This window comes from Tribolium castaneum, chromosome 4 (assembly GCF_031307605.1).
Source record: "Tribolium castaneum strain GA2 chromosome 4, icTriCast1.1, whole genome shotgun sequence".
In the NCBI taxonomy this organism is placed as follows: Eukaryota; Metazoa; Arthropoda; class Insecta; order Coleoptera; family Tenebrionidae; genus Tribolium; species Tribolium castaneum.
Window position 1 is genome coordinate 10450815 of NC_087397.1, and position 27114 is coordinate 10477928.

Sequence of the window (27114 nt, forward strand, 5' to 3'; positions counted from 1 at the left end):
CTGAGTAGAAGAATGTATCTTGTAAATAAGTTTCAAAAATGTTACTTAAAACAACTGTAAAACACAGAAGAAAATTACTAAATTTCGACGCTGTTTAGCTTAGTATTTTCCCCATTAACTATAGAAATACAGAGTGAATTTAAAGTAACGCATAAAATTCATATTTTTTTTTCAAAAAAGTAAAATACAATCACCCTTTATAAAATAAAACTAAACCAGATAAAGCCTGTGTAATTATCATTTGTTTTTTTTAACATTTTTGATATATTTTTTTTTCTTTTTTAATATGTTTTAAATTTATTTCTTTTTTTTTGTGTACTTATCAGAAAAATAAAGAAGTATACTTTCAAAAACAGTAAACAAAATGTCGGTCGCCATTTAAAGAAATTAAATATGACGATTACTCCAAAACCAGTGACGTCACAAGACTCACAGTGGTGTCAAAATGTAGTATTTTTAAAACTAAAATCGACCTGTCCGAAGATTTTTTCGAAAAATGATTTACAACGAAAATATTAATTTTATACGTACGTTAGACTCACCCTGTATTTTTTTGCGTGGACTCAAACACTTCGTCTACAATGTTTAAACATTTTATACAAAATTAATAGATAAATAATAACTCCCTGCATCACGTAACATTATTATTTGTTTTTATATCATTGCGTTTTAGAGGTAAATTTTACTAGGAGTGATTTATGATTATGAACCAAACTTGTAATGGTCGGGTCTGCTTAGTTTTTGAAATAATTTAATTTTTGGACGAAAACAGTCTTTCTAAGAATTTTTTACTATAGAAAAACTAAGAATACTAGAGAAATAAAGTTTTAACGACTTTAAATGCAATAAAGTTCAAACTTAAAGCTGCACTAGATTGTCAGCGCAAGTTATTATTAGCAGAAAATTTCACTTTTCGAGTCCTGAAATAATAGTTGAAAATTTTTACTGATTTGAACTACCGCCTTCTTAATGAAATATATATATATGAAATATATATGTGTCTATAAAGCCGGCGATGATTTGAATTATCTTTTTTGTAATCAGTAAGAGACAATTAAGTATTTATTTAGATGCACAGAGTGTTATATTTAAACATTTTTAAATTATTCCATTGTTAAAAGACTTCTTCATTTTTTTAACTTCTCCACTGTAACTCTTAAAAGAAATATTGAAGCACTAAAGCTCATATATCCCATTTCAGTTCATAGTAGAATTCTGCAACAACGCATTTGAATTTTTTGGAGTGAAATAAAGCACAAATTGAGAGTTTTTGTATAAGATAAGAATTTTGTTTTGAACTAAATCCCAGCAATAAATTTCACTCTAAAAAAATGCAAATGCGTTGTTGCAAAATTCTACTATGAAATGAAATGGGATATATTTTTTTCGTTGAAGTTAACTTAAATAATTTCATTTTCTTCTTCATTTTGATGATTTTAGTTTGTTTTATTAGAGATTTAATGTAGTTTTTCTAAAAAGCAAATACTACAGACTAACCCTTTAATCCGTCTTGTTTCTTCCTTTTCTTTCTTGAATTCCATTTCAGAACCACACTCAAACCGCAATCAACACCCACTATCCAAGGAATTTTAAACTTTTAAACTGCAAAATTCTGTTTTTATTTAAGAGGCGTTTGCGACAACAGCAAATAACTAACTGAAAAAAAAATCAACAGCACAACAATAATAATTGTGTAAACGTTACCAACAAAAAAATATAATCTAAGAGATAATTAATTGTTGTGAGATGGATAACAAAGAGGATTGTCTTGATTTACGACTTCGTCACTTAACGTTTTTTTTATGTACCTACTTGAGAAATAATCAGGGAGATGCATTTTTAAGGTCCAATCGCTAAAACTTATTTCTTGAGCAAATAATTTCAGATTCAGGTTCAAGTATTCATAGCTTCGTTTTTCTAAGAACTAGACAATTAAAACGAAGCCACTTTTTAAGAAGAATTGAATAATAAAGGCATTTTTTTTAAATTGCAAAATATTCCAGCCACCAATTTTTTTTGGGTTTAAATATTTTTGTGTCTCGATTTCAGATTAACAATGCTATAAGAATGTTTAATAGCTGATTTTGATTTACAAACCCTAAATAACTAATTTATCTAATTGGTGAAAATAAATCAACAACGAAATAAATATACACGGTGACAAATTTTTTGGCCTGTGCATAAATAAATATTTCTAGTTTAGTAGAAAAAAAATTAATAGCCTAAAAAATGATTGGTCATAGGGTGTGGTCGATGGTGTTACTGGTGTTTTCACCAAACCGATCAGTGGTGCTAAGGAGGAAGGAGTTGGAGGCTTTTTCAAAGGATTGGGGAAGGGAGCAGTGGGGCTCATTGCACGGCCTACTGCCGGTGTTGTAGATTTCGCAAGCGGGTCACTGGATGCCGTTAAAAGGTAAAAAAATCGCATTGTAATTAAAAAAAAACAATTTTTCACTCCTGTTTAGGGTGACTGAGGTGGGCGAAGACGCAAACCGGTTACGCCCACCGCGGTTTTTACAAGGCGACGGTTTGGTTAGACCCTACAACAGGTACGAAGCTCAGGGACACAAACTGTTAACCGATTTAGAAAAAGGCAAATACGCAACGACTGACATTTACGATAGTCATTATGTTATTGTTGAAAATCGCGAAATTTTGTTACTGACAGATAAGCGATTGGCGTTTATTTCGCATAATGATATTTTCGGCGGCTGGCAAGTCGAGTGGTCTTATACATGGCAAGAAATCAAGAATCCGCCAAGTGTGGTGCCTAAAGGAGTTGCTATTCCCACTTCTGATAGGAGGAAGAAGTTGGGTTTGTTGGGGAATAGTGATAACGGGAAAATTATCCTAGTCGGAGACCCACAGAAAAAGGAGGAAATATGCGCGAAGATTGAGTCGTTGAGAGGTCATATTTAAATTGTTAGTTTTTATTGTTTCACTAGTCATACGGACTGCCTCATCCTTTGAAGTCTTTTTTACTAATCTTTATGCAACGTAATTTTATTTGTGTATGCAACAACTTGTGCTTATTTACGCTTTTCGGCATTGGTGATGTACTGTTGGGAAAATAAAATGACGTTTTTATCAAAAATATTTTTTTATTTTAATAAACATGACTAGACTTTTAGAGTATTAATCACTTCACGCACGTATTTGGCTTGCTCCAAATCACGCGATGTTTGATTTATCCTATACAGAACAGGACAATCTAATGATAAACAAGCGTTGTCATCAAAAATACCCGTACAAGACTGACAAATCTGAAAAAATTATCATTGTACGAGTATCAATATTAAAAAAAAATAGTTTACCATATTGATGTTATAATAACTCTGTTCCCAAATCCGCACTTTCTCGTGCAAAACAACCGCCGTGCTTTGCGTCCTCTCCCGACACTTTTCGCACAAATCGTTCTGTGTCTGTTCCCCACAACTGGCACAACTATTTGAAACGAAATATTGCGAAATCGTGCTTTTTTTCACAGGCGAAGCGTTTCGCAAATACTGGAACTGTTTCCGCGGCATTTGGTTAAACCACGCGTTCAAATCGGCGCCGATTAAATTGAAACAACGGTTAATTGGCGGAATTATGACTTTGGTGATGTAGTAGATGGCATTCGGTCGTAAACTCGCATCGGTTAAAAATTCACGGGGGCTTCGCACTAAACGGATTAATGGCACTCCAGGAGGGCCGTTTGCTATTATGTAAGGGACGCGTTCGCCTCTCCTTGGCTCGCTTCGTCGGTCCACAGAGGTCCATTTTCTGCAATGTTCAATTTTTGTTTCGGTAAAAAAATAAGGTGTTTACCTCGCGAGTTCTAAAGCCGGAACGCAAGCACCGGGGCGGTAGCCAGAGGCTCCTCTGTATTCTTTAGCGAATGTCAGGTCTTGGAGACTTACACGACCTGTTAAAATCTTATCTAATTGGCGCAAGACGTATTTTTTGACCAAACTGACGTCTTTCGTTTCGAATAATAGTCGTAAACATTTTTCCAACATCTGAAATAAACGTAGAAAAAATGGTTGTATTTAAATAAAAGCGGGCAGAACACAAATAAAAAAACATAGGCCGATGAAGTGAGATTAAACATTAAATTATCAACAGCAAGAGCTAAGATAATCAAAAAAAAATACTGAGAACTATACAGGCTGTCCCAGGGAGTTATAAAAAAAATAGATCACCTAATAAAAGTAGTTCCAAGTATCTGAAATGAGGTGTTTCTAAAATGAGTTGCGAATGAAACACCTATATTTTATTCAAGTTTTGCACTAAGCTTTAAATAATAATAATAATAATAATACTTGTACGAACAGGCATAGTCCAGATGAACAGCTCAGCTGCTGTTCTATACTATTCCATTCAAACCTTACAAATAAAAAGAAAAATACACCAGATGAATAAAAGAGAAAAAACAAAAAGAAAGTAAATTAGCATAACAAAGAAGTACGGAATAACCAGTAAATTACTATGACCGTCTTTGTTATTCATAAAATAGTTTGCAAAACATTGCAGATTTGAAACTAGGAAGATTCAAATTCCACATTAAGGAAAAGACTTGTGAATTCTACTTCTACATCCTACATTAACAGTGAATACCACTACCGACGTATACATTTTGACTTATACTGATCTTGGCCTAAACTTTTATTGGTATTATTATTATTATTAATGAAATGCGGTCGGGCTGAGACTGAAACCGGCGCTTATGAACGAGGTATTATTTAGTTGGAAGCAAGGTGAGCATCATATTTTTGAATTAATTAATTTTTTTTAGCGAAAACAGAGGTTTTAAAAGTGTATTACATATAAACTGAAAAAGAAAAAAGTTCGAATAATTAGAAAATATGTTATACGTTAAATAATTTAAAAACAGTAAGTGACACATATTTCTTGTTTTTTTTCTCAAAAATCATTAAATTCTGTTTCTAAAAACATAAAGTTGATTAACTTTCGCTAGCGTTATGCGGTAATAGTTATTAATAATACGAGTGCGAAAACACAAGCTTAAAGTTCGAGGGCTGTCGTTATGCAACGAGCGTAAGCGAGTGGCATACCTAGACACCCATGATTTCTTTCTTTCGAAGCGATTAACTCGCTTATTTTTCATCGTAGGAATTTTTGAACTACTGATATAGAACAAACCATATTTTCAAATCCCGTTAAAACATAAAACAGGTAAAATAAGTTGTCAATGCCTTTAACTTTTAGCTATTACTTTTTTAAATTTTGTACTGCAACAAAGTCCAACACTTCTTTTAAGCTGGCATAATTTAATTTTTTTATTATTCTTGGTTTTGGTCTAATGAACTTTCAAAAAGTGTGTGTGTTTGCCAAGAAAATGAAAGTACAAAGTATGTACAGTTTTTTGCATGTTGGCACAGCCTATTATTATCAGCGTGTTTTAAGTAAAAGTCGACTAACTGCTAAAACTGCAAGGTTTTCTGAGTTTTTCTGTGGCAAATTTGTCGTGAAATATACATTGGCGAGTAAAATCGGTCTTTTTTTTAACGAAAAGTTGAATAATTCCGAAACGAAAAAAGATAGACCTATAATAATTTATACAAAGTTACATTATTTTTTGTGTAGAATCTAATTATGCAAAAATATAACTTTGGTTCACCACTCTGTATACAGGCTGTTTGTGGATTGCGCTAATAGACCTCGTCAAAAGAAACAACTTTTCTCTCTCCGATTTTTGCCGAAAACATGTCATTTATGTGTTAAAATTAAAAATAAGTTGAGACCGAAAACCCGTCTCCGCTTATGTCTAGACACGATATTTCCATTCATTCAAACAACAAAAAAACATTATAAAAATTGCCAAAAATGTTGCCCTTCGGTCGTAATGCACGCTTGAGCCCTTCAGGGTAGGAAAGCTGCTTAAGGTCTTGCACACATCTCCTCATGTGTTCTAAATGATACGGTTGATGATTGCATAACACAAACGGTCAGCTCCTCGGCGGTATTACTTGGAACAGTAGTTGTTTCACGTGAATCCATAAAAAAACACACGGATTTAAATCTGGAGAGACCAGGTCACTCAATTCGGCGTTTGAATAACTGGCCATAATGATTTAATTTCAAACTGACACGTGAATTCGCTCGAAAGCGTAGTCGCAACTGACTAACCGAACGTGTAAACACCTGATAACTTTTTTGGTGCACAAAGCTATCCCTTTTTTGTACATAAAAACGTTCACGGTCAACGTTTAATGCAATTTGCACCTATTAAAGAGAGACACACTATAGTGAAAATTGTAGGGGAAAAAAATGGTAAAAAATTTTTTGAATACGAAATTTGTTTTGTCTTCAAATTGACTTTTCATCACGCATTCTTTTAGTGGTTAAAATTCGTGAGCGCAATCCACAAACACCCTGTACAGGTGTCCGGAAAGTCGCGCACCTCATTGAAGGGGAGTAATTGGATAATCCTCCAGGGTACCGAAAAAATGTTTAAAAAAATTCCACATGCTCTGTTTTTATATCAGAGCCTAAACAAATTATGGAAAAAGGTAACATTGCACAAAGATACACGTGAAAACTGAAATTAAAAATTATAATTAAAGTCTTGGATACCATTACAAGGTGTTGAACATATTTAATTTCTAGTCTTTAAAACCATGATTACGCCATTGTTGTTAGTCAGTTTGTTTGCGCATTATCGTAATTTTTAATTATGTTATTGAATGCAACTGAGTGGAGAACAGCTTTATTTATTGTAATAATATTTTAAACAACTTAAAAACTGAACAAACAATGCACTAAATAATTATAACAAATGCTCAAAGGTTTAGCTTGCACCGTTTGTAATGTTTCTGGAGTGATCGTAGTAGCTCTAGCGACATGATATCGGTTCACCAACTCCTCACGAGTTCTTCTAAAATTGCTTCTTCTGCAGTAATGGTTTTCGTACCTCTGGGCCGACAAGTTCCCTTGGTAAAAGATCCAAACGACCAGTTAATCGCATTCTTTGGTCCAGTCAATGGAAATTCGAGTTTTCGTCTGGATCGGCATCCTGACGAGCGGCTTCACTTGCATTTCCAGCGTATTCACCAAACAGCAAACACAAGTCACAATATTCATAGTAGGAAAACATTTTAATCCTTTTTAATCCTGACACTGTTTGAAACTGTAAAATTACCGCTGACAGACGAAACAAAAATTTTAATGACATTATAAGCAATCACCGTAACCATGGTTTCATCTGAACAATAATGGTTTGTGCCAAGTGTTGCCAGATTTATTATCATTGTTGACTCAAAAATTTTGTTAACATTTCTTAAAAAATCTGGGAAGGTTTCTTATGTTCTTATGTTACTACGTCCTTTTATGTAATGTCATTTATACCACAAATGAATTTGGATTCGAAATGGTTGTGCAAACACCTTCATTTTTTAATTTTTAATCTTTACTTCATCATATCTTCATCAATAAAAGACTTAGATTTTTTTTAACATTTTTCTGGTTATCTAGGGCATCGGCCGATGATGTAGTGTCACGGCGGTGCACGACTTTCCGGTAATATTTTAAATAGCAAACAAGTTATGGACCTATTACACACCCCTGGGTCACCTGTATACCACGAATAACTTTTCCAGGGTTAACTTAGTGAACTGATTTTTGTCATACCATTTCTGTACTTACTTTTGATACAGCCGGACACCCATCCCTCCGCACAGTCTCAATCCCTTTCGCCAAATAAATCGGTTCTGTTTGATCTGGACTTTCATACATATACCCCACGTACCGTTTCTTCGTCTGGAGGATACAAGGATGGTAGATTTTCTCCAGTTTGAGTTTGACCGGATCAGGGTTTGCTTTCGTAACAGCATCTGCAATTTTTTTCCCAATTTCGAACGCCTCCTCCCGACTTTTCCCCTTTACTAGCACAAACAACGAATCAGTATCCCCATAAACAACTCTCGCACCCCATTCTTTGGTCGTTTCCACCAACTCTATAGCCCTCTGTAGCGTCTCTCGCCCTTTACTCACCACACTATCACCCACTTCGACCGCCGGCATCCGCCCACTGAAATTGGCCGAAGTGTAGCCATAAGTCACGTTTGCGATCAACTTCAACCCCAGCTGTCTACTGTGAAGCACCTTTTGCAACAACTGATCGTCCTTGTTTCGTTTCATTGCGTTTTTCACCATGAGGCGAGTATCAAGTATCTCTCGCAACATCCTGGGGAGAATCCCATCACGCACTTGTTTCTTCACAAAAGCGACCCCACATGGCGAAAAATTAACACAATCGTCATTTAACAATTTCTCTACTTGTTTTTTTGATACTTTAAGCTGGGTGGCGCCAAACTCAAACGGGGCGTTTTTACCCAAATTGGCCACTTTGCCCAAACAAGTCGAGAAGCAGTAGTTATAAGCGATGATCATTGACGGGTACAAACTTTGAAAATCAAGCACTATGACCGGATCAACGTACAGTTTCGACTCCGGCTCGAGGATCAAAGGGAGAAACTCCGGGGCTTTCATTTTGGCCCGTTGTTGCACACTTGGAGACACGGGGATGAAATTTAACGGCTTAGCTAGACGTAACATCATTGATTCGACCCGAAATTGCGACCCGCGTGACAAGACTTCGAAAAACTGGATCCCGAAAAGTCGCGCCAGTTCGCTCGTGCGTCCGATTAAGTCCAGTTGTTCCAAAATTTGCAAAACACCACTCGTTCGGAACAAGTAGTGCGAAATGGTCCGGTGGCGGAATAAAGGGTTGTGCCACCAAAGCGCCAGTTGTTTGAAGGAATACAACGGTATTCTTTGATGCAATAAATGATAGACGATGTTTTCGAACGTGTAACTCTGAAGGGCCACTTCGTGCCGTAACAGCCTCCAAACGTCCAGTAAAATACGGCCAGTGATCCGCAAACTATCCTCATTGCGACTGTGTTTCTCCCTCACCCGGGCTAAGGAAGTGACAAGGGCGTGCCCAAGGGCTTGACCCCGGTCAAGCAAATACCCCCAGGAACACATTTCAATCTCATAACCGACCAAAATATCGGGATCGTGGTTTTGGACCAACTTGACTAACTCGTTCAACAATTCTTCCTCAGTTGAAACGTTCAATAAATCGCAACGGACTTCGCTTGGTTTCACTCCGTCAAGGGTTATGACCCCACTTGTGGTACCACCAGGCCCGTCTTCGACAATTTTGTAAAAAACGGCACGGATTGAATCATATGCCGGGTCCGGCCTTAAGTCCCCTCGAGTCTCTATGTGAAGTTCTAGCGATAAAATCGTAAGGTATTGACACTCGTTTAGGGCCTTAGCATTTTGGAAATTCTCCGGTGTCATTTTAAAACCGTACGTGTTATCAAGACTGGTTCCGGTGATCTGACACGAGTTATCTTTCTTGACCGGTTGGGTGAGCGATAAAGTTAGTTCCAAGTCGCTTTCGTCAATTCGATCCGGACTAACTGGAAGTTTGATTTTGATTTTTTCACTCCTGGCAGGTTTAAGAACTGGGCGTTTTTTCAACCAAATTTCGGCGTCGCGAACACTGGGGGCCCCAATTAAGGGGGTTATTACGATTTGATCGGCACTACAGAACGAGAGTTTAACTTTTTTAACATTATCGTGGGTCCATTTTATGTTTGGTGGCATTTTTTCCCGGCGATAGGTCTCCAAGCCGGGGTACAAACTTTGGAACTCTTCCAAATGGGCCGTAGTTTTGCTTGGGATTTTTAAAATCGAGTGGCCGATCTCGACACTGTTTGTCACGTCAGAGGCGTCGCTGTAAAATGGTGTTTCGTGGACGATTTTGGGTAAATTGAGAGAGTCTAAGTTTTGGAAAATTTCGCTTCGGGTTGGAGGTTTGATTGAAGGGGTTAGATAGTTGGTGAGTTTTGGGGGAGTTGGGTTTGAGTGGAAGATGTCAGATTCTGATGATAGTTTCAAGTCGGTGTCGGAGTTTTGGGTGAGGATGGTCGAACAGCCCTCTTTCGGTTTGTAGTTGGTTTGTAGGTCGTATAGTTCGGCGACGGTTAAGTTGCGAGTATCGATAATGTTTTCTTTGTTTTTGATTTTTTGGCTGTATTCACATTCAAGGTAATCCTCGCATATTGTCGTATTGTTTTGGAAATTTAGGCGTCGTTTGGCGTGCTCCAGTTCACTGATTTCTACAAAGATATTTGATATTTTAACAGGAGGGCTAAAAGTGTGCCTAATTCGTTTAATTATTATTATTATACAATTAAATAAAAAAATAACCAATCCAATCTGTAAAAAAACATTGGTTTGAGTTGGGGACTACGAAAAATTTGTGATTTAACTTTTGAAATTGAAAATACATATACTTTAACTTTGTGATTTGTATATTCGATTTAATAATAAAGTGCCTTTTACTAGAAGACCTAAAGCGGGTAAGTTAAGTTTGCTTAAATAAGAAATGTAATACCAAAAAACAAATACGTAGGAGAAAATTAGCAACAAAATATAATTTTGAAATTCGTTAAAAAATAATGAATTAATTATGCTCTATCAAGCCAGATATTTTCAACAATACTGCAAAATAAATGGCTAAAAAATATTAATGCCACTGAAAACTGTAGGTATTTCGATAGATTCAGGATTGATTTAATCGCACTATGTACGTTTACGATTACATACATACTTGTACATGTATAAAGTTGAGCGATATCTCTAGACTTTCTAGGGAATTTGTCGCATATCCAGATTTGTCTTATTCTGCGACTTAGTCAAGTTTTTCTAATTTTTTTTAACTAAAGTTAATAGAGATCGATGCAAAATTAAATTCTTAATTCTTTAGCAAAATAAAAATTGAAGCTTTTCATTTGGAAAAAATGAGTTATAGGAATTTAAAGTTCTCCAAACGGGATTTGTTAATTTTTTCTAAATGAAATATCTGTGTTTTCTGTTTCAAATGCTGAAATACGATTTCAAGATATTTAAAAATATCAAAGTCACCAAATACAAATAAATTTTCAAAGGTACCTACTTATGTTTATGTATGAATAAAATAGTAATCATTGAAACTGTTGATAAAAACCAATAAGAAACAATTTTAATTTTAATCTATTATTTTGTGATTGAGGAAAGTAAGGAAAAATACTCGTATTAATACAGGGTATTTCACATAATTTTACAGGCCTACGCCTACGCCTGTAAAATGCCACCAACAATACATATTCCAATACAAGCTCGATTACAAACTTTGTAAAATTGGATAGTCTTCTTAGTTTGTTCACCCCTTCGAAAAATTACGTTTTTGAGTTAGTGATTAAAATAAATAGATTAGAATCATATTCATGCCGTCTCTTGATAGAACACATGATAATTGTTAGTAAAAAACAAATTTATGACTATCAATGAAACAGTAATTAGTCTGACAACTACATACTGTCATGGGTTTCCAAAAGTTTAATAATTAAATGTGTATTTTTTTGTATCTAGTGTTTTGTGACTTTTGTATATTCGGGTGCGAACATTAGTCGCAAGCCTCGTAAAGTTATGTGAAACACGCTGTATATTTTATTCGAAATAAAAAAAATCACAATATATCAAATGTTTATTTGAATTTATAATTAGAATCCATGGGATTGGATGAAAAATTAAATTACCAATTGAAATTTAACTATTGAATTCTTTATTTTGATTCATTAATAAAACTCCAATTTAAAATTGAAATTACCACTTTGTATTACTTTTGTCTCCGTTAAAAAATTTGTAGACAAATGTCTACGAAAATGGCCTATTTCGAACTGAAAACTGAAGACAGAATTTCAGCGATTTCGATGTGTTTTCAAAGAACTTGTTAATGCTAAAATTGTTGTAAATTACTGCGTCGTGTTAGTAGATAAGAGAGGGTTCATGAAAAGGGACTAGAAAGTTGTAATTCCGCAAATTGTTTTAAAATTTCCAACAAATAAGTAAAATAAGAAGTTTATGTTGCGCAGGAACGTCGATTGTCAACGTCTCCCCGTTTATATTTATAAGAGTCAAATTGGTAGAAGAAAATGGCTTAACAATTAGGCTTATTTTTATTAAATTATTATTTTATTAAATTGATCTTCAACTATTGCTCGCTTAAAAACGAATCAAACCGTCTTGAAACAGCTCAAATCGTCTTATTTAATGATTCCTCGCTTAGAATTGAACCAAATTGCCTGGGACCAGCACTAGTTTGGTTGGAATGTCATGATTGCCAACAACTTTTCGATTAAAAACGGGACAACTCACATTCAAATAGCTTATTGTCATTATCATCGATTAGATACTAAACTTTTAGTATATGTATTTCAAATTTTTAGACTGTTTTCCATTACAATCATTTATTACTGAATTTTCGACTTTAACTTTTCTAAGTCTCGCCATTTTCGGGTCTTCACCACGTTTCCATTATTTTATTTCAATTGGGTTGGCAAATGTTTTATTTTTTAAGGTAGTATTTGTAATATCGGCGTTTAAACAGATGTAATTGAGTACAAATTTGAAGTAGGTGGCATTTTGAATAAAAAAAAAACGATGCAATTCACTAATTACACAAGTTACACTTTAACTCGTAGTAGACATAATGAAAATAAAACTGCTTGAGTTCGTTTAAATAAGGGTACAATTCATCGACCTTTATCAACATGTTAGTAAACAAATAGATATCGGTAAAAATTATGGCAAACTCGGAAAACGTTTCCAACTAGCAAACTATTCAAGTGATGAGTTATAGAGAAATACATACAGGGTGCTCAGAAACTGGCGCACCAACTCAGTGGTACGTTATTGAAAATCAAGTGCAGATTACGGGAAAAATGTTGAAAAAATTCCTAAAGTCATATTTTAAAAAATCTGAAGCTACAAACTTATTGTGTTAACTTCTTTAGTTTTCATTATTTTTTTATGTTTTTATGGTTCACACTAGGTAATCGTTCCCTACCAAAATGATGAATAATTATTTTTAAATTTTTTATCAGACTTTAGCAGTTTCTTTAATTTAAAAAAAATAAAATTTATCAAAAAAATCACAATATGTAGATGTGCCAACACTGGGAATTATTTCCTAGGAAACTGTTTCAAAAATAATTTATTTTCATTGTTGATCAAATTGTATTGTGATCATGACTGTTAGACAACGTTGCCACATATCATTTATCTAAAATCCGTTATTTATCAATAACTTTAATAGAAATAATTTTTTTACTATTTTTACGTTTATATGTAACCAGTTTTCTACCACACCATTGAGTTGGTGCGTCAGTTTTTGAGCACGCTGTATACATAATAACAAAAAGCATTCAAATACGAGTCTAACTTTCTTAATTTTTGTTTTTAATTTTTAAATGTTCTAAATTATGTTTATAATAGGAATTGTATTTTTAAGTAAGGCTTAAAAAACGTCAGCCCAGCCGTTAGAAAACCCGGAAATACCTATGACCATGATTATTTTTCGCAAACGTGTTTACATAAAATGACGATAACACGTAACAATTCATACAAATAAATAAAAAAAATAGATTTTATTTACCTTGACTCCGCCCATTGTGAACAAAAATGGGCAAACACCCGTATTTGCTTTTTTGTTTACTTTTCCTTTCCTTCTCATCTCCGGAACCGTCCAGTTGCGGGATAAGTGTAACATCAAGATCGTCATCCATACTTTCTAAAATATTTTTAAACGGCGTAGTATCAGCCATTGAGATGCTCAAATCAAGTTCGTTTTCTTCCTCTTCTTCTTCTTCTTCGTCTTCTTCCTTCGGCAACTGCGACAAAATACTATCCGCTTCTTCACTTTCGTTATTTCTCCGGCCCAAATCTTGCAAAATCTCAAACAAATCTCTGGCGTCATCGTCAAAAGTTGCATTTAGATCCACACTGTCGTTCAAACTTGAATGAGTTTCAACAAAAGACGCGTTTTTTATATTTTCATTTTGGGGCGTTTCAGCCGGATAAACACTGAGATTTTGATCAACAGTCTCGTTGGAATCATCCAAAAGACAGAGTTTTTCAAAGAGGGCTCTTTTGAAAATTTCGTGAGACTTCGTGGGCTCCACTTGCGAATGTTCAAGAGTCAAGCAAGGCCCCATTTGCGAGTCTTCCTCTTTATCCCTCAATCTTTGCTTCTCGTCTTCCCACAGTGCGGCAATTCCGGGATTTACCCCCATTTTACCATCCGCTATTTCCAATCTATTGAGAATATTTTCGCACAAAGTATCAGCTTCGAGTTGACTGTAGCTCTGTTTATGCGAATCGTCTCTGAATTTAAGATCGTTGAGCAAAATCCGACTCATTCCGTGCAGATTATAATCAATCATGAATTGTAAAATGTAGGGGATGTGCGATTCGTGTGGTTGGTACAACCGGCCGTGAATCACTTCGCTTTGTAACATGTTGCCAACCTTGCGGATTAAATTAGGATTGTACAAATAAATCTTGAAAAACTGGTGCTCCCGCGTATGGTAGCCATAAAACGGACTAATCAAAATAAGTAAAAGTTGCAATAGATCTTACTTGGACTCACATCCCAGAAACTAGAGTTATTTTGTAGACGTGTTGGGTCAAAGCTGAGGCTTGACCGAACGACACGTTTAAGGCTTTATCAATGCTTGCGGCAATTTGGTATTTGAGACTGTTGCAGTCTTCAGAGCCGTCGTACGGAATGTACAAATAGGGGAAGACGCCATGGACGTGCAAACAAATTTTTTGACCTAAAATTGTTGGTTCAAGACTCGATTTGTTCGTTTAGAGACACAGACCTTCAGCTGTTGAACCAAAAATGCGAATTGTCGGGACCTGGCTTATTGAGGAGCCTCGGAAATCCGAATACATGATGTCCAAGTCTTGGATGGGGGCTGACATGTAGTAATCAACATTTACAATTCGGATGGCGTTTTTAATAGACATTTTGTTAATGAAAATATATAAAAGCTAACTGTAGAAAAATAAATAAAATACAAAAATGTACACAAAAACAAGAAATAATAAAGTGAGGTTACGTCACATGTTTACGTTCTTGTGGAGTAGTAAGAAGGATTACCGTTGGAATTGGTTGTTTCAGTCACGTGGTTCCCATTCATTAATTTAAAAATTTCCCAATATTTTTTTTACAATTTATAAATTAACTGTGTTAATATTATTATTAAATTCTAATCTGATAAACTTATTTCGGTATATATTATACATTAATCAATTAACATCTTCAAGAAAGGTCAGTTTTTTCCTCAAAATTTCTTGTGAGTGCATTGATAATAATTTATCCTCCGTAGTCTGACCGAAATTTTGTTCAGAAAATAATCTAAATCACTGTAAAAAGATTCAAACAGACGTCAATCCCAATCTAATTTGGTTATTTTTTGTCAATATTTGCAAAATAACTTAGTTTCTCGCTTAAAAACCAGACAGAAATAAAGAAAATAATATAAAAATTAATAAGTGAATCTTTGGCTGCAAAACGTGTTAAAATCACATGTTAAAACGCTAAAAAATCTTTACCGATGATATACCTTGGCCTAAGTATTTGAACAGCAAATTCTGGGAAAAAGTAAATTTTTAAATTAAAACTATACTAAATAACATGATTTATTGCAAATTCGTATTTTCAGAGAAAACTTTTGCAAAATAAGTGAGTTATCTCACTCAAAAAAAAACGAATTAAACTTAAAAACAACGTAAATGTAACAAAAAGGCCAAAATAACGTTACTATTAATTTGACTATGAATGAGTTAATTATATTATTAGGATAGCAGACAAGGTGCAGTTTGTTTTGTTATTTTTAAGGGCTTCTTTAGGGCTACTTTTAATTTTCGTTTATGTTATTTGACATAAATGTTAGCCAATTTATGCAATCTAAATACATTTTTGGTTAAATAATTTGCTAAAATGCTCAAAAAAGCTAAAAATAATATCATTTTCGATCTTTCTCTGTAACTGATTTTCAGTGTATGTGAAAGAAACGCAAAATTTACATTAAAAATGTTCTTAAGCATTAAAAAAGGCAAAACATAATTATAGGTTTTTACAGTCTGACGAAGAAAAATTTGCAAAAAAATAATACAGAGTGTATCAGAAATACGTGTGTTAATTTTAACAGGTAACAGAGCTCAACAGATAAATCATTTTTCTGTTTTTAATTTTTCAATAAAAGTTTTGCAAATTTATTTAAAATTTGGAAAAGAAAACAATTAAAACTTGTACCCGCCTATGGGTACAAAAATAAAACTACCGAACTATTTTGGTTGTGATAGAAATGGATAATTTATAGTTATTAATAATACGAGTGCGAAAACAATAGCTTAAAGTTCGAGGGCTGTTGTTATGCAACATATGAGTGTTATTCAAAATTTTTTTGTTGGAGCATTTTAATTTAAAACATGTTGCTATGGGAAACGTGTTTTAAAACAGTGTTTATAATCTAGGATTCAGATATTAAAAAGGAGGCTTAAAATGTTACCAACACAAAAAACAATTTAAAACAACTATGAAAATTGTTGCTATGAATATATAAACTAATTATTAAACACTGAGCGGGTCGTTTTTGTACAAAAGAAAGGAGAAAAACAGTGAAAGCAATAAATAAGAATTTTGCAAAATGTTACGTGTATATAGAAAAGTGTTGTACTTTGTTAATTTTATTACGCGGTAAAGTAACACACGTCTGTATTTCTGATACACCCTGTATAATTTATCTTTAGCGGAAGAAAATTTCGCAAAATATAAAACGAGTATTTTTATTCTATCTATATTTATTTATTTTAGTAGAGGCGAAGCCAGCTGGTGTGTTTATACTTGTAATTATCAGAATCGTAAAAAATACGAATTATTAAAATAAGCAGATTTTCCGACTTCTTTGCATCTGTAGTAGTTATTTAGTTAGTTTAAGGGTTTATTTTACAATTGTCAGATAAACCCCGGATAAGTTATTTCTAGTATAATTACTATGGTTACAATTGTTACAACAATGTATTTTTCAAAATTTAACCCTAAATTTGTAAATTTGTAAAATGCGCCCTAAAAGACTAAAAGACCTTTTTTTAAATCTAGGGCAGATACTTTATATTTGTTATGATGTCTGTTATCAGTTGTGTCATGTATCAGACTATTATTATCTGCCACGAGAACTTAATAAATTTAGTGAAAACATCGCGGATTACTTTATCTGATCAATTTTTCTTAATTACCATAGTAAATGGATAAAATTTTACGCTAATAATATTGATGGGTGATGGGTGAATTATTCCAAAATAGATATTCGCTTTGTATACATAAACCAATTTAAAACTCCAAACTTTACTTTTTGATAGGGTATCAGTTTTCGCGAAAAAGGAACCCTTGAGCATGTAGTCACTACATTATCTCATATCATCCGCAACATTTGTGTGTTTAAGTGATAGTGAGCTGACATACAGTCTTACAGTAGCGATAATCTTCCAAAAAGTAAAAAAATGTTCTAATTTGTGCAAATAAGGTAAGTTAATTTGCCTGTAATTGATAAAAATGTACCTTTTATAGTCGAGATTATGGAATTTTTAGGTTTTGTTCCATCATGCGGCAGATATTATGGTTGATCACGTTTTGCACAATTTTGAAATTTGCCTTTTGCGAAATTATTTGCAACGATCCCAAAGGAAGTTGTGGATGTTTAGGTCGTCGCGTATTATGTTCTACGGCAAAAACCGACGATATCATCATTGATATCAGCAAAGGAATAATTGACATGGAGTGTCCCAGAGAATTGAAACAACTCCACTTTGAAAAGCCTCCAAACGTGACTATTGACAGCGACATTTCAAAATTTACAATGCGGTATTGTCCACTACCACCGAACAACTTCAGAGAAATTTTCGCCTGGTTTTCGCTACAAAATGTGGAAACATTCGAATTTTACGCCTCGGAGCTGAACGCCTGCACCTTAACAAACAAATATTTTCAATCATTGGAAAATCTGAAACAGTTAATTCTCTCTGATAACGCAATTGATGATTTGGACGAAAACTTTTTCACAAACATGCCACAAGTGAAACTTCTAGACCTCAAAAATAATCGCATCAAATTGACAAAATCGACTTTCAAAAATTTACAGTTTTTACAACACTTGGATTTGTCGTCCAATAACATAAAATTTGTACCTCACGGAGCCTTTCAAGAACTCGAAACGCTGACAACTTTGAATTTGTTCGACAACCAACTGACCAAAATCGACGATTTTACATTTGCCGGACTTTCAAACCTGCAATCGCTCGAATTAAGCGCCAACAAAATACAAACAATAAGTGAAAACGCATTCGCCACTCTTAAAAATCTGACACGGATTAATCTTTCAAACAACTTCCTTAAAACACTGCCTGGGGGGTTATTCCAAGGCAACAGAAACCTAAAAACGCTCAGACTTAAACACAATATTGGGTTACAACTCCCGGGTTTAGTTTTCGCAAATTTATTCCTAACCGAAGTGGATTTGACGAAGTGTCGTTTAGGCGAGATCCCCGAAAATGTTTTTGAGAACACGACAACGTTGAAAGTTGTCGAGTTGGGAGGAAATGATTTGGAAGACTTGCCAGAGAACGTGTTCAAAGGCTTGACGAATTTGGGCAAAATTTCTTTGCAACACAACAAGATTAAGTCAATTTCACACTTGTTCAAAGGACTTGAGCGAATTACTTTGCTGCAGCTACAAAAAAACTCAATTGAGAAAATTGAGAGCGAAGCTTTCGCCGATTTGATAAATCTGGAAAAAATTAACTTGCGGGGGAATAGAATTAAACAAATTAACCCGCTTGTTTTTTCAAGGAATCATAAACTAAAAACCGTCGTTTTGGCTGATAATGAGATAGTGGATAAGTTTGAGGAGGCAATAACTTCAACTCAAACAAATAACTTGATTCGCTGGAATTTGCGCCACAACCGGATCCAGCAAATAAAGGTGAATTCTTCCGTGTTTATAATTTTTCTCTACTGTTGAGTTTCAGCTCGCGAACTGGAAAAACGTATCAATAACACTCGATTACAATCCACTTATTTGTAACTGTCTCAATTACAATTTACTGAACCATATCAGAAACCAGACAAGAAGTAATAACTTGACAATAACTGCAAAAAATGTTAAATGTGAGGGCTCTCAAGTGTTTGAGAATCTTGAACTGTCGAGTCTCACATGTTCACTGGACGAAATTTCCAAAAATTATTTGTGTCCTAAAAACTGCTCGTGCATTTGGAGACCTTTCGACGCTTCTGTCGTAATCAACTGTTCAAATAAATCGCTCGTTAAGTACCCACAAGTGGACCTAAGTCAGTTAACTTACGTTTACAACGACATTGAATTACACCTTGAAAATAATAAATTGGAATCAGGGCCTGAGCGCCGTTTTGGTTTTCTCAATATTACAAAATTGTTTCTTTCAAACAACACAATCAGGTCAATTGATTGGGTGCCACCAAGGCTTAAGGTAAAACATATTATTTTTTGCGTTTTGAAATAAATTAATAATTTGTTTTGAAGTCATTACATTTGGACAAAAACCGCATCAGCAAAATCCCTCCCAAAGTCATTGAGGTTTTAAAACAGACAACTTTGGTAAATTTGACTTTAAACGACAATCCTTGGATGTGCGATTGTGGGGCTGAAATTTTGGCCCAATTTTTGCGTACATTTCCGGTGAGTTGTGTCCCTGTCCCGATTTTAATAACAATTAACACTTCCAGAACTTTTCCACTAACATTTATTGCGCTAACACAACCCTTCGCCTAATTGATATGAAAAAGGAGGACTTTTGCAAAAGCCAGACTGTCCTTTATTTAACAACACTAACCCTCTCACTCCTTCTCATTTCAGCCCTTTTGGCCATTTTCTACTACCGGAACCAGGAAACTATCAACTTCTGGCTTCTTTCCCACAATTTGTGTTGGTTTAGTGAAGAAAATCGCGATAAAGACAAGATCTACGACGTTTTTATCAGTTATTCACATAAAGACGAACATTTTGTCGAGGCTCTCTTATCGTTCCTTGAAAAAGGTCCCAATTCTTTTAAAACTTGCGTACATTATCGTGATTGGACGCCTGGAGAGCCTATCGTGAGCCAAATCATCAATTCCGTGGTGAATTCGCGCCGAACTTTGGTGGTGCTTTCAAGGAATTTCCTCGAAAGTGTTTGGGGGAAAATGGAGTTTAAGACGGCGCACAGGCAAGCTTTGAGCGATGGAAGGAATCGGGTTGTGGTAGTTTGGTATGGAGATGTTGAAGTTGAGAAGTTGGATGAGGAGTTGAAGGTGTATTTGCGGACTAATACTTTTGTTAAGTGGGGGGATAAGTTTTTTTGGGAAAAGCTGAAGATAGCGTTGCGACGGACTGTGAAATGGGGGTCCAAAATGGGGGTACAAGAGGAGGAAGATATGTTAATAGTGTAGTCAGTCTCTTTGAAGACTTTTTGTATTAATACAGGGCCAGGGCCGAGCCAAGACCGCGTGTAGGTCCCAAATATTGCGCCCCTTACTCGTATAAAAATATTAAAAAAAATAATAATAAGTTAAATAAATGAAATAAAAAAAAATTTGAAATAGTATATTTATACAAAAATAAAACTATTCGTAACAAGAATCATTTCAAGTTTTGTGCAGGTACATCAGCGGTTGAGTATTTACATTCCTAATATTTACATAATTTACTCAATAAATTCACATTACTTTGCTCTAGGCATTTTTTTTCTAAAATACAATTTATCTAATCTATTAGGTATTTCTCTTTCCACTACAGGAGTAGGAAGTTAGGAAAATTATTAAATCGATTTTGAGACTTCGTCTTAGATAATTTTTGATAGTTTTTCTGAAAAGGTCCTCTCTTCACAAGCAGAAAGTGCTAATATTAAGAGAGTTGTAGGAGCAACAGTAATAATACATAGTGGAAAATGCTGATACTGATTGAGACCTGATTACACTAAATAGAAAACGTGAATTTTAAAATAATTTTTAGAATTTGCTACTGGTTTGTTCTCATTTCCATAACCAAATTGCTTTGTTTTTTTATTAACTTCACAATTCTGTCGATTAACTGAATGTTTGAAAAACGTTTTTACTTAATTTTGTAAAAAGTATAAACAATTTGTTATGTTTATGGTTGGTCATTTTACTAAAATTTACTTTAAATAAAGAAATAGAATGGCATACCAAAAAACTATTGGAGATACAAATTTGTAACTACAGTTGAATGAACCAGGTAAAAATTAAAAATTAAATTAAATTTTGGTTTTTCTGATTTTTTGCGATTTAATACTTTTGTATTCGCATATATTTATTTCTTCCATGTGTTGAGAACAAATTTGGCGATTAGTGATAATTAGTATTCATTTTACTCCATTTTTCGTCATAAATAAATTTACAAAAAGAAAAGTTCTGAAAATAATTGAAACATATATGAAATTATAGGGAGCTTAGAAAAGGAAACTGTCGAAGAGGTTGACATAAATTTATCTATGAGGAACTGAAAACGTAAATACAGCTGAAGCCGCTTAGAAGCGCTTGAAAAGAAATTAATTCTGAGAAAAATCAGAAACTTAGGTTGCTACTTTTTTATTTTTTCTCGAATAAATATTTTATACGATTTGTTCTTTATGTCTTCTTACGTCCACATCACGAATTCAAAAAACAACTTTTTGAGATATCAGTCTAATTGTTCATTGACCGGAGTCATTATTGTTACAGTCGATTTTCTATTTTCTACAGTGGCAGTCTTTTTAATGGACTTTATTTTCTGCAAAAATCAAGAAAATTTTACGCATGGTTTGCCCAAGTCATTTGGAAAAATTACAAAATCTTTCAAAGCTTTAAAAAGTTATTTAAAATTTATAATTTATAATTAAATTATTATAATTTTTATTTTTATTTTTTGAAGAAGCTTATTTTGTCTTTGAAAAGGAGGCTAGGCCTCCACAAAACTCCAAAACCGTAACAAGTTTTAAGAATAAACAACAGTCTACTATTTTTTTTCGGTCAAAGACTATTTTAGTAAGCTTTGTTTTATGCAATAATCAGGAAAATTGTACGATGATTCGTCAAAAAATAATTAGGTAGTCTAGCTAGTGACAATTTTTTTGAGAAAGCTAAAAAATAATTGAAATTTTATGAAGCAATTGTCGGTTTATTATTTTTTTTCAATCGAAGGGCTTTTTGTTAAGCTTTGTATTCTTCAGAAATCAGGAAAATTGTTTGGATGATGCATTAAAAAATAATTCGTCTACAAACAACCAATACTAAAATATTTTGCGAAAACCAAAAAAACTATTACTTATTACAGAATAGCTTTGGATAACACGTCTACAAATGAGCGAAAGCACTTTTCATAAGGAAAAAAACGGAAAAAATTGGGAAATGAATTGCCAAAAAATGAGCCAATAGCAAGATATTTGGCAAAAACCAAAAAGCCGTTACTGCCGAAAGAAGCTATTGTCAGTTAACTGATTTTTTACAGTCGATTATTCTTTATCTTCAGCAAAAATTAGAAAAAATGTAGGGGATGATTCGTCAAAAATCAGCCAATGCCAAAATGTGTTGCGTTCCGATTTACAAAATATTTAATTACAATCAACGAAATATTAAGGCCCTAAAAGCGGTTGTTATTTTTTGCAATTAAAGGCCTTTATACATAAATTAAGCTTTGTTTTCAGCAAAAATAAAAAAAGTTACGGTTAATTGACCTAAAAACGGGCCATTGCCATAATATTTTGAGGAAACCCAAAAATTTATTACAGCTCTAATAAAAAGTAATAAACTGTAAGTTCAGTTCTATTTTTACAATCAAAGGTCTTTTAGATAAGCTTTGTTTCTGCAAACAACGGTAAAATTTAAAAAATCGTTTGCCTAAAAACGAGCCAAAATATTTTGAGAAAACCCAAAAATTCATTACCGCTCTAAGCTTTTATAGTTAAAGACTAAATAACTCGTTTACAAACGAACAAAAGCACTTTTAATAAAGTTTGTCTTCAGCAGATACGGCAAAAAATTAAGGGATGAGTTATTTTAATGGAAAATACAAAACCAAAACTTACTCTAAACCACAATAAAATACTTGTAAATATCTTCATTAAAACACATATGATATTATTTAATATCATAACAATACAATATATTATAAGAATTACAGCCGAATTGAACAGGTACTGTAATTTATTTGCAACTGCATTATTATATTACAAAATATTTAATTACACTTATTAGATTTTAACTCGAACTAATTTAATCCGAGGTTAAGTTAAATTTTAATTTCGTCATCAGATAACAAAAAATTGTTCCTCAAAAGTGATTGTCACTACTTTTTGGGCAAACGCAGGAATCTTTAACGGAAGATTTCCACACCCGTTCGAGGTGGGAAAAGTTTAGCTTTTCTCAACCAAAATAGAAAAAGAATATTTGTGTATTATTTTCCGATTTTTAGTCAAACGAGCATGGAAAAGCTAAAAGTAATATTTCCAGTCATTGGCCATGAGCAAGGATCTAGAAAGTACTTTTCAGATGTAGTTGTCATTAAGACTAGTGGTAGTAGTAGTGTTTTTGCCCCATTCGGTGGCAAATTTAATTATAAGTAGATTAATTTTTTTGTCCCGTTGCAAAATTATGTAAAAATGGCGCACATGACGAAGAAAAGGCATGTATTAAAAATTAAAGGGAACAATAAAACCAACGCCAAAGAGAGCAACAAGCCCGACAAATCGTCAGTATGGCGCGTAATAGCCCCGTTCGTGACCGTCCCACTGAAGAAGCCCCAGAAGGAGGTGGAAGACGAACAGTTCAGTTTCTACTTGAAGAAAAAGCCGGCTGTTCTTCTGCGCGACTTGTCAACGTTTATGTCAGATAGTGTCGACTTGCCGTCACTCTTTCACGAAACTGCCGATGTTCTACAAAAGGTTACTAAAGCTTCGTGGGTTACTCTGTACCTGGTCGACCGCGCCACGAACGAGATCTACGTCAGCCACCCAAACACCACGCGGGAGAGACACAAAGTCAAATGGAAAATAGAGGAGCAGTCGACCGTTGCCACCTACGTGGCCAAGAAAATGGAATACGTTGTGGTGGAGGACGTGCTCCTTGATATCCGATTTCCGGAAGGAATCGGTTATGACGGTAAAACCCCCGATTTGTCACCAAATCACCAATCAGTCGCACCCACAGCTAGCACCATCCCGAGGTCCGTCATGTGCATCCCCATTGTGACCCCGGACGGCGACTGCTTCGCTGTGATCGAGTTCGTGAAGGAGTACCACTTGAAGTGCTTCGTCCAGGACGATCTCAAGATCTGCGTCATGGTCACGGCCTGGATGGGGGTGGCCATCCACCAGAACCAGGAGCGTCTGGCTTTGAAGCGGCAGCAGGAACTCAACGATTACCTCCTGGACCTGGTCAAGTGCTACTTCGAGGACCACGTCCTCATGGAGAAACTCATGAGCGAGGTGGTGAAGTTCGCGAAGATCACCCTCGGCGCCGAACGAGGCTCTTTCTTCATCATCGACAAAGATAGTGACGAAATGATCGCGCATTTGTTCGACGAAGGCGGACAGACTGAAGGGCCAGGACGGAAAGTCCGGTTCTCCAAAGAACGGGGGATTGCCGGCCTAGTGGCCCGGACTGGGCAAACAGTCAACATCAAAGACGCTTACAACGACAGCAGGTTCAACAAGGAGATTGACCAACGGACGGGGTTCATCACCAGGTCGATACTCTGCATGCCCATTTTGGGCAAGAACGGGGTCTTGGGAGTCGTCCAAGTCGTCAACAAGAAAAACGGAGGGTGTTTCTCAAGCAACGACGAGAACCTTTTCAAAACTTTCTCCCTGTATTGCTCCATGGCGGTGCACTACACCAACATCCATTCCGAAATCAAGAAACAGACCTACCTGAACAAAATCAACCTGAAAGTGATCAAGTTGCAGCAAGTGCCCTGCCTGCACGACTTGACCAACTTCACCGACAGGTCCTACGTGAACATACCAGTGGAGTTCGACAGCTTCACCTGGAGTATCAACAATTCGGACGAACTCGTGTACCTACCGCAGTACATATTGTACATAATGACCCAATTGATCAGCGTTTCCGAAATTAATCTCAACGTAATGAAGAAATTTATTTTGACAGTTCGCAAATTCTACCGAGACTTGCCTTACCACAACTTCGAACATGCCTTCACCGTGTGCCATTGCATGTACCTCGTGCTAAAGCGCAATTTGGACCAGTTTAGCAAATTGGAAGTCAAAGCCCTGCTCATCGCCGCCCTCTGCCACGACATAGACCACCCCGGGTTCACCAACAATTTCCTCCAAATCATCAAAGACGACATCGCCATACTTTACGAAGCCCCAGCCTTGGAGAACCACCACTGGGAGGTGACCAAGATGATCCTGAACGACCACGACATCTTCCCCAAGATGAGCGGGCAGGAGCGGGAGTTGTTCCACAGCGAGATACAGAAGGCTATTCTAGCCACAGACCTGTCCACTTTTTTCCAGACTAGAGTCACCCTCGCCAAGTTGTACAACGCGAAAACTTTCGATCGATATAATCCGAGTCATAGGGTGAAGATGAAGGCGATTATCATCAATGCTTGTGATTTTTCGGGGTTGTCGAAGCCGTTTCTGGCCGCGAAAAGGATAGTGGATCAGCTTTATCGTATGGTGGATAACTGGGTTGAGTTTGGGTTAAGTTTGATTGCAGGCGAGTTCTACAAACAAGGTGATTTGGAAAAGGAGCTGGGGCAATGTCCGTTGTCGGTTATGGACAGAGGGAAGGAGAATTGCATTCCGGAGGATCAGATACGGTTTTTGAAGGTTGTAGTTATACCGTGCGTCGAAATTATTCGGGTGATTCTGCCAAATTGCCGCGAGTTGTACAATGGAACTTTGTAAGTGGTACGTTGTTGAGTATTTTTAGCACTTTATTTTTTAAGGAGATTACGCCAAACCTGGGAGGATATTATCAAAAATACCGGGCGCAAAATTTGGCGACAAGACGATTCCATTGTTAATCCTACTTATATTTAATAAAATAATATTAAAAACTATATTTTTCTTTCATTTGTTGTTTCCGTTAATTAACAGTACTTCCATTTCAAAAAAATCCACACTAAATAACTTTGCATAGGTACTACGTATATCCAATTTCAGTTCATAATAGAATTACAACAGCGCATTTGAATTTTTCGGAGTGAAAAATAAAATACAAATTGGGAGTTTCTGTATAAGAAAAGAATTTTGTGTTAAACTAAGAAAACCCAGAAATTCTCGATTTGTGTTCAATTTTCTTCAAAAAAAATCCAAATGCGCTGTTGCAAAATTCTACTTTGAACTCAAATGGGATATACAATGTGTTTTTAAATGATTTTCATCTAGTCGTCTATGAAGTTCATGTGAAATCAGAAATGCCGCTTCATAGACTAATGATAGGCATTTAGACATTATACTATTACCATTCTCCATTTATTAAGTCTCGAATTCAGAAACATGCTTCGATAATAAAAGTGTTTTCTTGCACAATGTAACAATTTAATTGCATTTTAAAAAAATTTCTTAAAGAAATTAATTAAATTTTACAACTAACAAAGGATTCAATTGAGTAGAGCGGCACATTTTTTGTACATGTAAACCAATTTCAAAGTGAATTAAATGACAATCATTTAAAAAAACATTGTACATATTATATTGAATCACTGCATTTTACATTTTGCCACCACATTTTGAAACCTAACGTATTAAGTAATTTATAATAACTGTACTGGAGCTATTTTTTGCACAATGCGTTAAAATTGCTTAAAAACCGTTGAGTTGGCTCAAAACGGTGTTATTTGTGCTCTTTACCATTGAATTTACTTTAAACTTTGTTAGAACAGAACGGAAAAGCACTAATTAGCTAAAAATTATATGATTTTTCCTTATTTTCAAGCCCTGTAACATATGTAGTTCAGCCAGAAATAATCACAAACGCAATTATTTCTAAAAATACGCCGAAAAATCAGAGGATTATCTCGCGAACGGTATTATTTTTGCGAGATTTTGTAAAGTCACTAAACTATGAGTTGAAAATTTCAATATTTTTGCTTTGTTAACCGTTGTTTAAGGAAAAACGCGATTTTTTTAAAGAATTTCGATAAAAACAAACCTAGAAGTAAACAGCTT

General features: G+C 34.9%; 4 protein-coding genes across 8 annotated transcripts in view; 3 read left to right on the forward strand and 1 right to left on the reverse strand.

Annotated features, from left to right (window-relative positions):
* Vps13 (Vacuolar protein sorting 13) overlaps positions 1-3094 on the forward strand; it is a 62027-nt gene extending 58933 nt beyond the window's left edge. For both annotated transcript variants that reach the window (XM_015982629.2, XM_015982633.2), the window contains 2 exons: positions 2244-2413; positions 2466-3094. In XM_015982629.2, the coding sequence (XP_015838115.1) occupies positions 2244-2413; positions 2466-2919 (624 nt within the window). In that variant the 3' untranslated portion in view covers positions 2920-3094. The remainder of the gene's footprint in view (positions 1-2243; positions 2414-2465) is intronic.
* On the reverse strand, positions 3082-15022 carry PolZ1 (DNA polymerase zeta subunit 1). Of its 2 annotated transcripts, XM_001811595.4 has the most exons (7): positions 14724-15022; positions 14489-14675; positions 13496-14442; positions 7648-10136; positions 3811-4001; positions 3315-3765; positions 3082-3263 (listed from the first exon to the last, which is right to left on the reverse strand). In XM_001811595.4, exons 1-7 carry the CDS (start codon positions 14869-14871, stop codon positions 3120-3122), a joined length of 4557 nt encoding a protein of 1518 aa, XP_001811647.1. In that variant the 5' UTR covers positions 14872-15022; the 3' UTR covers positions 3082-3119. The 2 variants fall into 2 exon arrangements, with proteins under 2 accessions (XP_001811647.1, XP_064212236.1); XM_064356166.1 differs by lacking the exon at positions 14724-15022 and having other exon boundaries at positions 14479-14629.
* A 2071-nt stretch (positions 15023-17093) lies between these two features.
* LOC662755 (toll-like receptor 2) lies at positions 17094-20653 on the forward strand. 3 transcript variants are annotated; one of them, XM_008202710.3, is made up of 5 exons: positions 17094-17432; positions 17498-18887; positions 18934-19410; positions 19464-19619; positions 19797-20185. In XM_008202710.3, the coding sequence occupies exons 2-5, from the start codon at positions 17511-17513 to the stop codon at positions 20037-20039; spliced, it is 2253 nt and encodes a 750-aa protein (XP_008200932.1). In that variant the 5' UTR covers positions 17094-17432; positions 17498-17510; the 3' UTR covers positions 20040-20185. The 3 variants fall into 3 exon arrangements, with proteins under 3 accessions (XP_008200932.1, XP_015838161.1, XP_973926.2); XM_015982675.2 differs by having other exon boundaries at positions 17096-17432; positions 17477-18887; positions 19667-20653; XM_968833.5 differs by having other exon boundaries at positions 17096-17432; positions 19667-20653.
* Positions 20654-23185: 2532 nt separating this feature from the next.
* On the forward strand, positions 23186-26003 carry LOC662723 (cAMP and cAMP-inhibited cGMP 3',5'-cyclic phosphodiesterase 10A). The gene is made up of 4 exons (XM_008202650.3): positions 23186-24073; positions 24122-25612; positions 25658-25844; positions 25890-26003. Exons 1-4 carry the CDS (start codon positions 23575-23577, stop codon positions 25981-25983), a joined length of 2271 nt encoding a protein of 756 aa, XP_008200872.1. The 5' UTR covers positions 23186-23574; the 3' UTR covers positions 25984-26003.
* The last annotated feature ends 1111 nt before the right edge of the window (positions 26004-27114 follow it).